Source organism: Fistularia commersonii, chromosome 2, assembly GCF_037954325.1.
Source record: "Fistularia commersonii isolate RoL2024-O1a breed Wild chromosome 2, RoL_Fcom_v1.0, whole genome shotgun sequence".
NCBI classification, from domain to species: Eukaryota; Metazoa; Chordata; class Actinopteri; order Syngnathiformes; family Fistulariidae; genus Fistularia; species Fistularia commersonii.
Window position 1 is genome coordinate 19204435 of NC_141285.1, and position 14614 is coordinate 19219048.

Consider the following 14614-nt stretch of genomic DNA (forward strand, 5'->3'; position numbering starts at 1 on the left):
ACTACCGGCCAAAGGGCGGGAACCTTCACTGCGGAACCATATGTAACAGTATGTTTCCGCCGGACCATTTTCACGGGAGCACACGGTGTGAACTTTCACCCCTCGAATAGGTTTATTGTTTTGATTTCGCAATTGCTCGTTTTAAGTGTATTTTAACTCGTCGATCGACGGTCTTAGGCAATGCCAATAGTCATATTGTTTGTTTAGTCAACCATAGGATGATAGCTTCGGCCACAAGACACCAGCTCTGTTGCTGACAAATATGTTTTTTGCCAGTTGCTAATGTTAGCCGTTTTGCTAACGTTAAATACGTATCTTTGGTAACAACATGACGGCGATCAGAAGCGCTTTGTAGCGATCGGACCATCAGATTGCACTGTTTTTCCAGGATTAGCCTACCCCTGTTTGGATAAATATAAAATTGTGTTGCAAATTTATCTTGCATTTATCCAGTCAGCTGTTTTTGAAAAGGTAAGTCTAAAAAAGATTTATTGTTTTGAATTGCAGAAAAACGGGGCGCCGCAGCGTTAAAACAAACGGATAGAGAGGAAATCGACAATATAGGTATATGTCTCGAAGAAGTTATTTACGATCGAGACGAACTAGGAAGTAACATAATTCATGAACGACTTCTCGAGGAGCTGGACTTTTTCCTGACACTTCTCGGAGAAGTCTCAGCAATAAGTGAAGTACAGTATTCGTTGGGACTCCGAATATAAATCTTACTTGTCCATCTTAGCTCCGTTCCACAACACACGTCATCAAAATATCCATCTAAAGTTTCCTAAAAACTGCAGAGAAATGTTACAATTAAACACTGATCTGTATTGTTGCTGTGACTGCCTTTGACAGCCGAAGTTAAATAAGCATGTTCATGGAGGAGTTTATTTCCGGGAGCTTTCAAAATGTATCAGCTTTTATGGCCAATTCAGTTTTCTGCCATTAAATCAAATTAATCACCTTGAAATGATCTCAGTATGAATTTTCCAGTACGAACACTATTATCTGTGTTGCTGTCTTAGACGGATTGTGATTTTGTTTGAAACACATTAAGTAATGATTTGTGTCATGCGACAGTAAAGCTGTTATTTCATTATTATCTTCAATGCTACCCATGCCAACTCACCCTTTACACATCCCCCCCATTTTATTATTTCTTTCTTTGACAATAAGTGAGTCCACATCACACCACAATACTAGCTAGATTTTTGTGTCTAATATAAACAACTTGGCTCGCTAAACAGGACATTTTTTTCAAGACAATTTACCCATGTTGTTAAACGATTTGGAAAAACAAGTAAATCTGGTTCCTTGTATAATACTGGAACTAGGAGTTGAGTATGTTGCTCCTTGTATTTTCATATAATCTTCATGTCACTCTAAAAACCTGCACTTCCAATGTTTACTGTATTATGCTTTGTGTGGAAGTGATCACACATCCACCAATTGGCTGTATTTTTAACTAAGGTGACAAATGTCCATGTGACAAAACTAGCAATTTGTATAATCCAACCAAAAACAAATCAAAGTCCTAATGTTTCAGTGTTAATTATTTGTGACATTTTTTACCTCATAACAATCTGTTATTCTGTGTTAGGCAAACTAACTTTAGCTACGACTACCAGAGACGGTTGCAGTAGTCAGATAACAAAATGAAACTGTCATTGCAGAGTTGGCAACCCGCATCATTTCCTTCCAATGGGTGAGGAAAAGCCAGACACGCTGGACTTTGTGAAGGACTTCCAGGAGTATCTGAGCCAGCAAACTCAACATGTTAACATGATATCAGGATCTGTCAGTGGCGTCAAAGAGTCAGATGAACTCCCGGCTGGTAAGATATAAAATTCTTTAGTGTTGTTTTATTCAGTTGAGTTCTGATGCTGTGATACCCAGCATCTACTTTTAATAAGTAGTTTTCTATATAATGATCTGGCATTGTTATCCTTAGCAATTTCCTACTTTTACTGCAAATGTGTCATCAGGCTGTTCTGAACCATGCAGTGTGCTTGCTTGTCCCTCACAAGTTATACTGTACTCAGTTGGTTGAAACATGGCATCAGCAAACTAATAATCCCCACTGGCAACCCAATCGAGGCATAATCTTCCTTACTACAATCAGACATGAATCTTGCAGTTTGCCAGGAGCAAAAGTATTTTCAATCGATGCCAACCATAGTAATAAAGCAGGGAAATACTTTTGGGAAAAAAACAAAACAACCAATTTTATGTTTTTTTTTTTAGATAACATAATTCTTTGCCATGCTCTGAATGTTCATTGTGAAGTTTGACTGCTTACATGTCACTTTGCTTTGTGCTGACTCTACAGCATTGTTCATTTTCCTTATCTAATGCTCATTTAAGTGACCTTTTATTTGTTGATTCTCCATATTGGTCTTTACCATCTGGTATTTTAAAATTACATTAATATGTCATTTTTGCTGTTCGTAAAATGGCCCACAGGTAAGACAGGCAGGTGAATGCTAATATTAATCCTACTAATGTGGGCCAAAAAGAGTCACATGTATTCACATACATTTTGCCAAGTCACCAAATATTTCCTAATGTAGCCTACATCAAGATGAGGTGACTTAGGACTACACTTAATTTACACCAATTTGATGGCTCGGATCTGGATTACTTAAGACCAACTGATGGAAATGTCGTCAGGACTGCTCCTTATGGAAATGAGTGAACCCAATTCACAGCTTACATGAAAGTATGGCATCAGTGCCAAATCATATTTTTATGAATTAAAAACTGGAGTTGTTTTATATTTTGTCCAGCCGACAAAAATCTTTAACTGCTTTTTAATGATCCTGTTTCCAGACTGCAGTCAAAATGGACTGGATCACCCCGCCATGGACATGTCACTCGAGGACAGTTCAGGGATCCTTGTGGATGGTTTTGAGAGAACCTACGATGGCAAGCTCAAGTGCCGTTACTGCAATTACGCCACCAGAGGCACAGCACGGCTCATTGAGCACATTCGAATTCACACGGGTAAGTGTTAACAGTTAGCATCTGTCTCGATTTCACCGGTGTTTCTTATTAAGACTGTTTCCCTCAATTGAATAGGAGAGAAACCACACCGCTGCCACCTCTGCCCGTTTGCTTCGGCCTACGAGCGCCATCTTGAGGCCCACATGAGATCCCACACAGGCGAGAAACCCTACAAGTGTGAGTTGTGCTCCTTCCGCTGCAGTGACCGTAGCAACTTGTCGCATCATCGCCGCAGACGCCATAAACTTCTGCCAATGAAGGGTGCCCGCTCGCTCTCCCACAAAAAGATGCTGAGTGTTTTGCAAAAGAAGGCCAGCTCACTGGGCTATGGCCGCCGGCTACTCATCAACTTTAGCCCCCCATCCATGGTCGTACACAAGGCTGACAATGTAAATGATTACTCCCACGAGCTACCCCAAATACGACAGGAGATTTATGATAATCCAAGTCAAGCAGGAGAAGACACCAGAAACCAGAATCATCATCATCATCATCATCAAGATATGGTGATGGATAACCCGCTAAATCAGTTGTCCACCTTGGCAGGCCAGCTGGCCAGCCTCCCCTCTGAGTCCCAAGACCAGACTCGGCCTCCCGTGTCTCCGGGAGGCGAGTCTGTTGTGGATGAGAAGCCCTTCCTCATCCAGCAACCTCACCCCGCCACGGCTCCAGTGGCCGTCACAGCCAGTATGGCCCATGCCTCCTCCTCCTCTCCGATCCCACCTGAGCCCCGCGCTCCTCCGCACAGCAGCTGCAGCCCTGGAGGGGGACCCTGCAGCGAGCACAGCGGCCGCACCAGTACACCGAGTATCTCCAACAGCCAACCTAGCACACCCGCACCAGGCCTTGCTGCGCCGCTCCAGGACCCTCACATGTTGCATCATTGCCAACACTGTGACATCTACTTCCCAGACAACATCCTCTACACCATTCACATGGGCTGCCATGGTTACGACAACCCATTCCAGTGCAACATCTGCGGCCACAAATGCAAGAGCAAGTACGACTTCGCCTGCCACTTTGCTCGCGGACAGCACAAATAGCAAGACAGAGGACTTTAAATGGACAGCTTTGTTGTAATAATTCCATAGTAACTTAATTTATTAGTCCTTTACTCGGCCTTAATGTAGCCTAGCATTTCAGGAAAATGCCTCCATTCAGACAGATTCATTTTCAACGATAATGGTGCCCATTTAAAAGGTATTATAAAGAGGTGGTCAGTGTTTTTCACAGTTTGAGAATTTATTTGCGGTGGTGAATGATGTTATTTTAGTATGCTTCCAAAATAAATCCTTATTTTTTTAAAAATCCATTTCTCACAAGTTCAGTTCCACGCTTATGTCAAAGCGTCTCATTTGCTTGAAAATCAGTGGCAAACGTTTCATTAAGTCTGCTCTGTCGATTAGATTGCTGTTCAATGCAAAACAGAAGCAAAACATATAAAAAACATAAAATGTAAATGTTTATTTAAAACTTCACACTGAAGGGAAATTGGTCGCTGCAGGAAGGAGTGCAGGTTTTTGTACTGATCACAGATCTGCAGGATGCCCAGACTCAAGAAGCTACGTATTCAGCAAACATCTTTATGGAGAATCAGCATATTTCTAAAGCAGGGATCAATATTCCTAAAAAAATCAACTCTGAGATGCCATTGCTTCAGCAACATATTTTTTAACACATTTATTCCAATCATATATCTCATCAGCATTCGTTTTTCCACAGAAACCCTCAATTGACTGATGCGCTCTACAGTCATCTCAGTGTGCATGTCAAAATCAGAGTTTGTTAGTAAACCACTTTATAAGTGACATTCATTTACTTATATGTTGGAAGTGTACGTAAATAACACTTAGACTTCCTTGGAAAGCAGTTAGCAAAGACATATGCTTTTGATTTGCAGGAGACAATTAAAACTTGTATTTACCCAATCCTCAGTTCAATGTTTTTCATCAGCCTTGAAAAAGAATCTTGAATTTAACTCAATAGTAACAAGAAAGATGTTTGTAGTCCCCCATGCCTATTTTGTTTTCACATTGCACGATTCTCAGATGTTTTGATGACTAGGAAATAGCAAAGGCAAAGAAACACCATCCAAATAAATCCTCAAGTCTGCTAGAGCTAAATGTAAAGATTGCAGTGACAATACTAAAATCGAAATGACACAGTTGGGTCTCGAGTGATCTCATTTCAGCCTTATTTAAATTATTTCATTGCTTGATGTATTACACCTATTCCTTTGCAGTGCCTGAGATATTCATTTTCTCGTGTGTCAGAATAGAGATGACTGTTACTTTTAGGATTTAAAAATATTATGTCCTCTTACTTACCAGGAACCATACAAAAAAGGATTATTGTGGTTGTCAACGGTGGCCATGAATTTGCCAAAACTCTGCGACATGAATGCTGCTATGTAACTTTGGAATCAATGCCAGCTGCACTATAATACAGTAAAGCCCCAGTCCTCTGATAAAAAAAAAGTTGGGTTTGATTTTGACAAAGTCTTGTTGTGTTTGTCGTTCCACAACATGTTGCCCTGCCTTTCCAAGCCCCATGGCAACTGTCAGTTTGTCGAAAGGGGTTTGTAAGTCCCTTTAGTTACATCGCAGAACAAAGATCTTATATGTATGAAGTCACTTTAAAAGTAGTATTTCCGTGTTTAGGGTAGAATTACATCGCCCAATTTGGTTCAGAAATGGCCTTGTAGCACAGGAGATGCCATGTTATATCCTTTGTGATGAAAACGCACACTGAGGTTCAGTGTTTGTCATGGAGATCCCACTGCATTTCTGAATGTTTACTCCGTATTGTATTCTGAGTGATTGGATAGATGTTCGGTGTCAAAAAAAAAAAAATCTGATCAGGTTGCAGTAAGACTGTAACTTTAGAACGGTTGTTCTTTGTCTTGGGTACGGTTGTTGCTTAGCAACATGTATAAAGAACATAGTTACTGTTTCAACACCATGTCCTTGTCTCCATGCTTACCAGTAAAAGGGGTATCCAGTAAAGACTGCCTTATGTTCTAGCAGTGTGTTTTAGATTCATTGGTACTGGTGAATGTTAAAGCCGTCCTTCTGGATGGTAAATAATTTCATTGTGAGATAAATTAATTTTGAGTAATTTATAAGTAAAGTGTTTTCTAACCCAGCTGAGCTTTGTAGTTTTCATTTCTCTCCACCAGTGTGATATTCATGAAGCTATAAAAACGCTACCATTTCATGTCGATACTTAATGTTCAATTTAAAAGTAGTTTACAATGAAATGCATCGCACAGGATGTCTTTATGATGCTTTTAATTACAGAATGAGATAGAGAAAACAAAATGATTACAGATATGATTGATTAAACTTTCTCCTCTTCATGAGTCCCCTCTTCTTTTTTGTCAAGGTCTGGAACAAGAAATAATGGAGAACATGAACTCAGAATGACTTTTCTACCTGCTAACCCCAGTTCCTTTTCAAATAGCTCCCCACTGCGAATGTTCAGACCTTTGAGCTGGATAGGTCCCAGGACCACGGATTGACTTGCGTGGTCCGATTCCACGTCTCTGGCCTTACGTTTGGTGCAGCCACGACGACAGGGGGAATTGTAGTCAGAGGCTCGGCAGAGCAGAACCTTGCACTGGATATAAACAGACTCTGAGCCTTGCAGGAACTGAAACGCCGTGAATGTAAAGCGGGCGTAGGATCTGCTGCCAGAGACGTAGGCGGAGTAGGTGTTATCCACGGCACATCTAAGGGTTTTTAAGAAAACATGGGTATTTTGAATACGAGAACCACCAAGCCATCCAGCTCATCATTTTCAATAAAGTATTACATTTCTGTGGCTAATATCTTTCAAAACTGGGTAACTCCTGTTCAGTTTCAATTCTTCGACTATCTTATTTCGACTGACACTTAATTTTTGTCATATTTACACATTCTTCCCTTTTAGGTTTTTTTTTTTTCTTGTTAGCTTATACCATCATTTGGTAACTACATCAGATTTAAACTGATTAAAACTAAGATATTTCCTCAGATATAATCACAAGAGCCAAAAGAGGGATATGGATGAAGAGAGAAAGGACAGGGAGGGTTTTGGAGGAGGGGAAAAAAAAAATTTAACTAACTATGAAGCCCTCAAACACACACCGAAAAAAAAAAACACTTCCTGACTACCTTACCCTCTCCGCACCAGGTAGTAAGGTCTAGTCTGGAAATCATAACGCGAAGGTGCAGCCACACAGGTGTCAATGAAGAGCACCAAGGTGCCATCAGCCCTCCTCAAGTCCACTTGAACATACAGTCTCTGGTTGAGAGTCACTTCATATGGAGCTTGAGTCACCTGGATGAAGAGTGTCATGGCAAAAATTCAATATGCCATCTGCACTGTTTAAGATATGAATGTAACTATGCTTTGCAAGAACGGGCCTAAGAAAACATTTTTCCATACCCTATCGTAGAAACTGCTGGATGTGTAGAAATCCATGCTGGTATTGAAACTGCCAGTGCCTACAATACTGCTGATACCGTCATTGTGAACACGATAAATTATCTGTGCAACTGAGTCTTGGTCCATTATGCAGTCCACATTCAGTTTTAAGTGTTCTCGGCGCGTGATCCCGCTGGATGCAGTAACACTCTCGGTGGGGTAGGCTTGGAGAATGTTGCTGTACACAACCCTGCCAGCGTCAAACTGTCAAATGCAAAAAAAAAAAATGTGTGACAATTGATAGAAAGCAGTGTATATTGTTGAATATATACAGAGGTAGGTGTTGTTTCTTACCCTCTTAATAGTACCACATCTTTCAGTTTGGAAATTAAAGGTCACCTGGGATGATGAAATTGTGGGTCTGCAATATCGATCATTTAGGTAAAGGTTGTGACCGTCATAGCCCAGCGAGTTTAGGTAGTGCCGCCCAATGACAATTTTCATGTTGTCAGAGGAACATTCCACTTTACCTGTTGATAGACCGTGTTTGGTGACTTTCAGGATTCAATTTAGCCCCAATTGTACAGAAAGTTTTCTGAGAGGCTATCAGGGGGATCACTATGACATTTTCATCTTATTTTTCAAGTCTCCTGTTTCATCTCATTTCAAAATTTATACAAGTTTAGCCATACAATTCTATAGGGTCCTGTAATATTCTATTCATATAATTAGACAATAATTTTGGTTAAACACTATTAGCCTCTGCACCACCCACCTTTCAGCAAGCAATCAATCAAGCAATCTTAAATAAAACTGTCACTTTTCGGTAAATATGAACATTGATGATACCGGTTTATATCCCCAAATAATTGGCAAACTCATTGCAGCAGCTGAAATTGAAGGATCTCCTGCTTGCATAAGCAAGTAACGTCAGTGATTGAGCATACAATACAAAAACAATTTGGAGTTGGATATTGACTTAGTTTTACATATAGCTTACCTGAGCTTGACGGCAGGGTGCTTATGAACTCTGCTCTGAATCCTCGGCCAACCACTGAACTGTCAGTCCGGAAGACCACAGTCATGTACTTTGAGGAAGACTGGAAAGAATCCAAACTGTTGTTGCACAGTTTTCCCAGGTATCGTGAACTAGTAGATGGTCCATCATAGACTGAAATATAGTCACAGCTGCAGCAATTTTCCAGTCTGTTTTTTAGAAGAAAGACAATAAAAGCCCAAAAATGATTTTAACTTGAGAAAAACTTGCATTTGATAAATGATAGTATGGGCGATATTCTTCTCAAGAATTGGTTATCTCATTTGAGATGCATTATTTCTGGGTTAACACATATTTCTCAAGTGTTATCTATTATTACAGATTATTTGTGAAAATATTGAAAAAAAATTTAATAGAATCATGGTCCATTCTTCACATACTGGATGTATCTGACCGCCAGAATGATTCTATGGTCCCCTGAGGCTCTGAGCTGCCACACACAGTACGTGTTGTCTTGGTAGTAACCAGGGTAGTTGGGGCTGGAGAAGTTGCCTGTGCCAAATAGGACGCCTCCACAGGTTTGAGCTGAAGATGAACCAAATTACACACATGTCTATGCCTTAAACTGCATATACATCTACAAATCCATTCAGTTATTTTGCCATGCATAATTTTGATTGCATTTTTCAAATGTTATCAATGTGGAATTATTACAAGAAAATATTAAAAAATAAATTATCACTGCAAGAAGATACAAATGAAAGTGTCTGAGAAAATAAAAGCAAACATTTGTACTGAGAATATGAAGCCGGCGGTAAAATACAAAAAGATATAAAAAAACAAATACAAGGACCCAGCTTTGAACAGTTGTTTTAGTATTTAAACGCAGGTAAATCTATCAGAGAAATAAAGGAAAAAGGCAAGCATACTTGTTCACGAGGTGTAACATTGCAAAATATGCAAAATATCAAAACTACACTTGTGTAGTGTCGTACCTGATGGGGTTGTAGTTTCGCAGTAGGCTGTTGAAAAGAATGCAGATATTATAGCTGAAACACAGCTCAAAAAAAAACTGAATGAATCCCCTACATACAAAACACATTTGATTTTAAATGCAATGCCAGTTATGTATTTTTTTCTTTTGTGGTTTTGTGTCTTACGGTCTTTTTTCATGTCTTTTCTGTGATATTCATAGGTATTAATTGTAAAAAAACAATGCCGAATTGTTTACAAATACAGTAGTGTATGGTTGAAAAAGAAAAAAACAACTAATTTAGATTTCACCAAGGTCTATTGATCATGTTGTGCGGCGGCTTGTATGCTGAGATTTTAAGGACATTATACTTACAGTAGTAGTCATAGCAACAGTTTCCATAGTATCGACAAGAGCTAGAGCAGGAGCAGCTGCCCAGGTTAAGGCCACAGTTGTACCGACATGAGGGCCCCGCTGAGAAATACAAGACATTAAAATATGTCACCATTCAGATGTTATCCAATACCCAAATCATGTCTGGTTAACTTGAATTACTAACTGAACTTTTGATGACAATGAACTAGTTTATCAGACTTGATCCAGATTTAAATGATTTATTCAAAATAAATATGAAGAATTGGTAAGACCCTGAGGAGGAGTTATAATTAATGTAATGTCCTAGTTAGTGTCTTTTCTTTTGTCTAGTTCTGATAAATGTGAGTTTGATGACAAACATCCGACTTATAGATAAATCAGACCTATGGTTAATCCAGCACAACTATTTTTACTGATTCTAATCAAAATTCTTACATTTTAAAATGCTGAAATGTCTATGTCCAGAGATTTTCTGATTTTAAAGTTCATTAACTTAGTCACTGAACTCCAGCATCCATTTGCCTGAATTTCCAAATATGTATCCACTTATCTGAGTTTGTTTGAGTGTATGCAATATTTACTCGAGAGGTTATTCTTACATGTGGTAGCTGGTGATGGTGTAGATCCTGAAGAGCAGTAGGCTGCAGAACAAGGACAATAAAAGAACAGCTTTACTTCACACCGCTCATGGTTAAATCTCAAACCATGATTTAGAAGTGTTATCGCACTGTGTTTCAAACAAAACACTGAAATATTTAACGATAGATATATGCAACATGATGTCAACTTTGGCACTTGCAGTAGTAGTCATAGCAACAGTTCCCATAGTATCGACATGAGCTGGAGCAGGAGCAGCTGCCCAGGTTATAGCCACAGCTGTTCCAACATGAGGGCTGCGCTGAGAAATACAAGGAGAAAAACTACTTCAGTAACTAGTTCAAGAGGAGGAAGTCTTTTATGTAGGGTTTTTCAAGAGGTTATTCTTACATGTGGGGGTTGAAGTGCCTGAATCGCAGTAGGCTGCATAAAAAGGACAATAAAATCATGACTTCACATCAAACTCTGCTTTTTAAATAACTCGTGGTTAAATCTGAGAATGTGATTAAGAAATGTTACCACGCTGCGATGTTTAATAACAGAGGTAAACAACCTGTGTGATATGTCGTTTTTGTCACTTACAGTAGTAGTCATAGCAACAGTTCCCATAGTATCGACAAGAGCTGGAGCAGGAGCAGCTACCAAAGTTATAGCCACAGTTGTACCGACATGAGGGCCCCGCTGAGAAATACAATACATGGAAACATGTCACTATTTAAATGTAACAGGTCATTCGTTGAAAAAAAAAAAAGCTATACACTAAAATGCTCCAAATAATTCAAAGGCTTGAGAGTAGCACACCTGACATTCCACCATCTTAATCATGTCTAGATAACGTGAACTACTAACTGAACTTTTGATGGCAATTACCTGTTTTGTAAGACTTGATCCAGATTTAAGTGATTCATCGGAATTGATAATTCAGGATTGATGACGATCAATGTTACGTCATAGTAAATGAAAATAGTTGAGCTAAGGCTGAGGATTAGCCATAGATTTGATTTATCTCTAAATCAGATATTTATGTCATAAAACTCAAAATCATTTATCTGAACTAAAAAAAAGAAAATACACTGATTCTAATCAAAATTCTTACATTTCAAATACTGAAATATCTATGTCCAGAGATCTACTGATTTTAAAGTCCATTAACTTAATCACTGAACTACAGAATCCATTTGCCTGAATTTCCAAAGATGTATTAATTTCTTTAGGTTTGCAGTTGATGCAATATTTACAAGAGGTTATTCTTACATTTGATGGTGGCTGGTGGGTATGTAGTTCCTGATGAGCAGTGGTCTGCAGAACAAGGACGAAAAAAGAATTACTTCACATCAAACCTTAAAACGCCCCCAGTTAATCTCAAACCAATATTTAGAAATATCATCGCACTGTGTTTCAAATAAAACAATGAAATATTTAACAACAAAAATACGCAACAAGATGTTGACTTTGGCACTTACAGTAGTAGTCATAGCAACAGTTCTGACAGTATTGACAAGAGCTGGAATAGGAAGAGCAGGATGGCTAGCTGAACCTTTTAATACTGTTAATTTTGTTAGATTTGGCACTTGGGGTTGCAGTCCTGGCAACGGTCGCCATAGTTTTGAGAAGAACTTCCAAAGGAGCGGGTTCCCATGTGCTCGGCACAGTCTTGACAACATGAGGGCCAAGCTGGGAGACATGATGTTGACACTACCCCACCAGGGGGCTGGTTGCATATCAAATTCATCACCGCAAATAAACTATGGTGAGACGGATATTTACACCCCTCACTGCCGTGTCCAAGCATGCCGTGATTATTTGGTCACAAACTGGGGGAAAAGAAATCAATTCCCTGTTTTTGAACTGCATAATTCATAACTCAATCTGCTGGACTGTTTTATGCTAATTTAACAAAGAACAGCTTTTCAGTGACATGTGTCCCTGCTGTCTGTAGCTCTTGAGGCAAACAAGGGCTGCAGACACTGTTAACACTGTTGATTTGTTAGAACTTGCACTTACAGTTGTAGTCATGGCAACAGCTGCCGCTACTTCGGCAAGAGCTTGTGCAGGAACAGCTTCCGATGTGTCGGCCGCAGTTGTCGAGACACGAGGGCTGACCTGCAAGACAAAGTTCGTGCAAAGTCAGGATTATAACAAACGTGCCCTACTCAGGTGTTTATTGGAGTATTTGTAAGAACCTGAATTACCTGTAAACATCTCAGCAGTGGAGGAGCAGTAACCTGTTTAAAAACAAAACGGTAATTAGCGCGATGTTTAAAAACATTACTGTCACGGTTAATCGATGCTTATTTTGGGTCTTACTTTCATAATCGTGACAGCAGTCCCCTCTTTGTGTGCAGTTTGAAGCGCAAGAGCAGTTGCTGACCTGGTGGCCACAGCCGTCCCTGCAGGAACCTCTGGCTGCAGGTTCAAACAGTTGACAGGAAATTATGCACAGCCCAAACATACTGGAAAGAATGCAGAATTTATTGCGAGGCAACTTAAAAGTGGTTCAAGGAAATCCAAAAAAGATCCCATTAATTTTCAACATTCTCTCTCATGTTCCATTACATTTTTTTTTTCTTTTCATATACTTTACCAGGAGGTTGCAGCAATTTTGTCTTCATTCCCTCTTTTGTATCAGAGCTATTCGCACCTGTCGAGGTATAAAAGATAGAACATATTCTCAATCTTTCTCGATGCTCAAACTGACGTTGCCTGTCAATACAAAACTGTAAGATGGATGAGAAATACCATTCAAGGTCAGCACGCTGCAAATAAGCAAGAGACTCCACATGATGAATTCTGCCACCTTCAATCTGCCTGGGACATTAAACCCAATGGTTTATATATTACGAGGCCGGCTGAAGATCATTGACTCAGTGATGTCACTGTTACAGGTAGACTACACAGTGATCCTTGTGTGTGGGAAACTCTACACTTGGTTAAATACTCATAAAGTTGTAATTGTCTATTGTCAGCCTGACCATGTATTCAAGTATTTGGTTAAGTTAAAGCCTATTGGGGATTCCAGAACCCACTTAGGTGTCATCACTATGCTATTACTGCCTGTGTTAAATATTTTCCTTTATTTTATTTTTTTAGCATAGTTGGCATTTTTCTTTTATTATTGATAATTTGATATTGTTGAATTTCATCACCAAATACAGCATACTGACGCTATAACTAACTGAAAGCACATAAAGTATACAAAATTGAATATGAATCTATAGCAAACACATATATATTACTATTATGTTATATATATAAATATAATATATTACATACACTATATGGACAAAAGATTTCGCTCACCTGGCTTGACTCGCATATGAATTTAGGTGACATCCCATTCCTAATCCATAGGGTTCAATATGGTGGTGGTCCACCCTTTGCAGCTATAAGAGTTTCAACTCTTCTGGGAAGGCTGTCCACAAGGTTTAGGAGTGTGTTTATGGGAATTTTTGACCATTCTTCCAGAAGCACATTTGTGAGGTCACACATTTAGGTTGGATGAGAAGGCCTGGCTCTCACTCTACGCTGGAATTCATCCCAAAGGTGTTCTATCAGATTGAGTTCAGGACTTTGTGCAGACCAGTCAAGTTCATCCACACCAGACTCTTTCATCCAAGTGTTTATGGATCTTGCTTTGCACTGTCATGTTGGATAGGGAGGGTCCAGCTTCAAACTGTTCCCACAAAGTTGGGAGCCTGGAATTGCAAAAGATGCCTTGGTATCTTGAAGCTTTAAGAGTTCCTTTTATTGCAACTAAGGGGCCAAGCCCAGTTCCTGAAAAGCAACCTCACACCATAATCCCCCCTCCACCAAACTTCACACTTGGCACAATTCAGTCAGACAAAAACTGTTCTTCTGGCAGCCGCCAAATCTAGACTTGTCCATCAGATTGCCAGATAGAGAAGCACGATTCATCACTCCAGAGATGCGTCTCCACTGCTCTAGAGTCCAGTGACAGCGTGCATCCGACGCTTTGCATTGCATTTGGTGATGCGCAGCTTGGATGCAACTGCTTTGCCATGGAAACCCATTCTATAAAACTCTGCGCACTGTTTTTGAGCTACTTTGAAAGCTGCATAAAGGTTGGAGGTCTGTAGAAAGTTGGCGACCTCTTCGCACAATGCGCCTCAGCATCCGCATACCTCGCTCCGTCAGTTTTCGTGGCCCACCACTTTGTGGCTGAGTTTTTGTTGTTCCCAAACACTTCCATGTTCTTATGATACAGCCTATTACAGTTCCACACTGGAATTCACTGTGCTCCTGAG

The 14614-nt window shown here is 39.7% G+C and overlaps 2 protein-coding genes across 3 annotated transcripts; one reads left to right on the plus strand and one right to left on the minus strand.

The window, feature by feature from the left end:
* Positions 1-74: 74 nt before the first annotated feature.
* ikzf5 (IKAROS family zinc finger 5) lies at positions 75-6356 on the plus strand. Its single transcript, XM_086171814.1, has 4 exons — positions 75-471; positions 1671-1831; positions 2827-3000; positions 3076-6356. Exons 2-4 carry the CDS (start codon positions 1699-1701, stop codon positions 4041-4043), a joined length of 1275 nt encoding a protein of 424 aa, XP_086027940.1. The 5' UTR covers positions 75-471; positions 1671-1698; the 3' UTR covers positions 4044-6356.
* LOC147236642 (CUB and zona pellucida-like domain-containing protein 1) lies at positions 3873-13154 on the minus strand. Of its 2 annotated transcripts, none has more exons than XM_086171813.1 (19): positions 13089-13154; positions 12934-12990; positions 12657-12755; positions 12542-12574; positions 12354-12452; positions 11604-11648; positions 10932-11030; positions 10740-10772; positions 10552-10650; positions 10352-10393; positions 9753-9851; positions 9400-9426; positions 8845-8989; positions 8408-8613; positions 7762-7937; positions 7429-7671; positions 7160-7320; positions 6486-6730; positions 3873-6386 (listed from the first exon to the last, which is right to left on the minus strand). In XM_086171813.1, exons 1-19 carry the CDS (start codon positions 13129-13131, stop codon positions 6340-6342), a joined length of 1998 nt encoding a protein of 665 aa, XP_086027939.1. In that variant the 5' UTR covers positions 13132-13154; the 3' UTR covers positions 3873-6339. The 2 variants fall into 2 exon arrangements, with proteins under 2 accessions (XP_086027939.1, XP_086027938.1); XM_086171812.1 differs by having other exon boundaries at positions 10540-10650.
* Positions 13155-14614: the final 1460 nt, after the last annotated feature.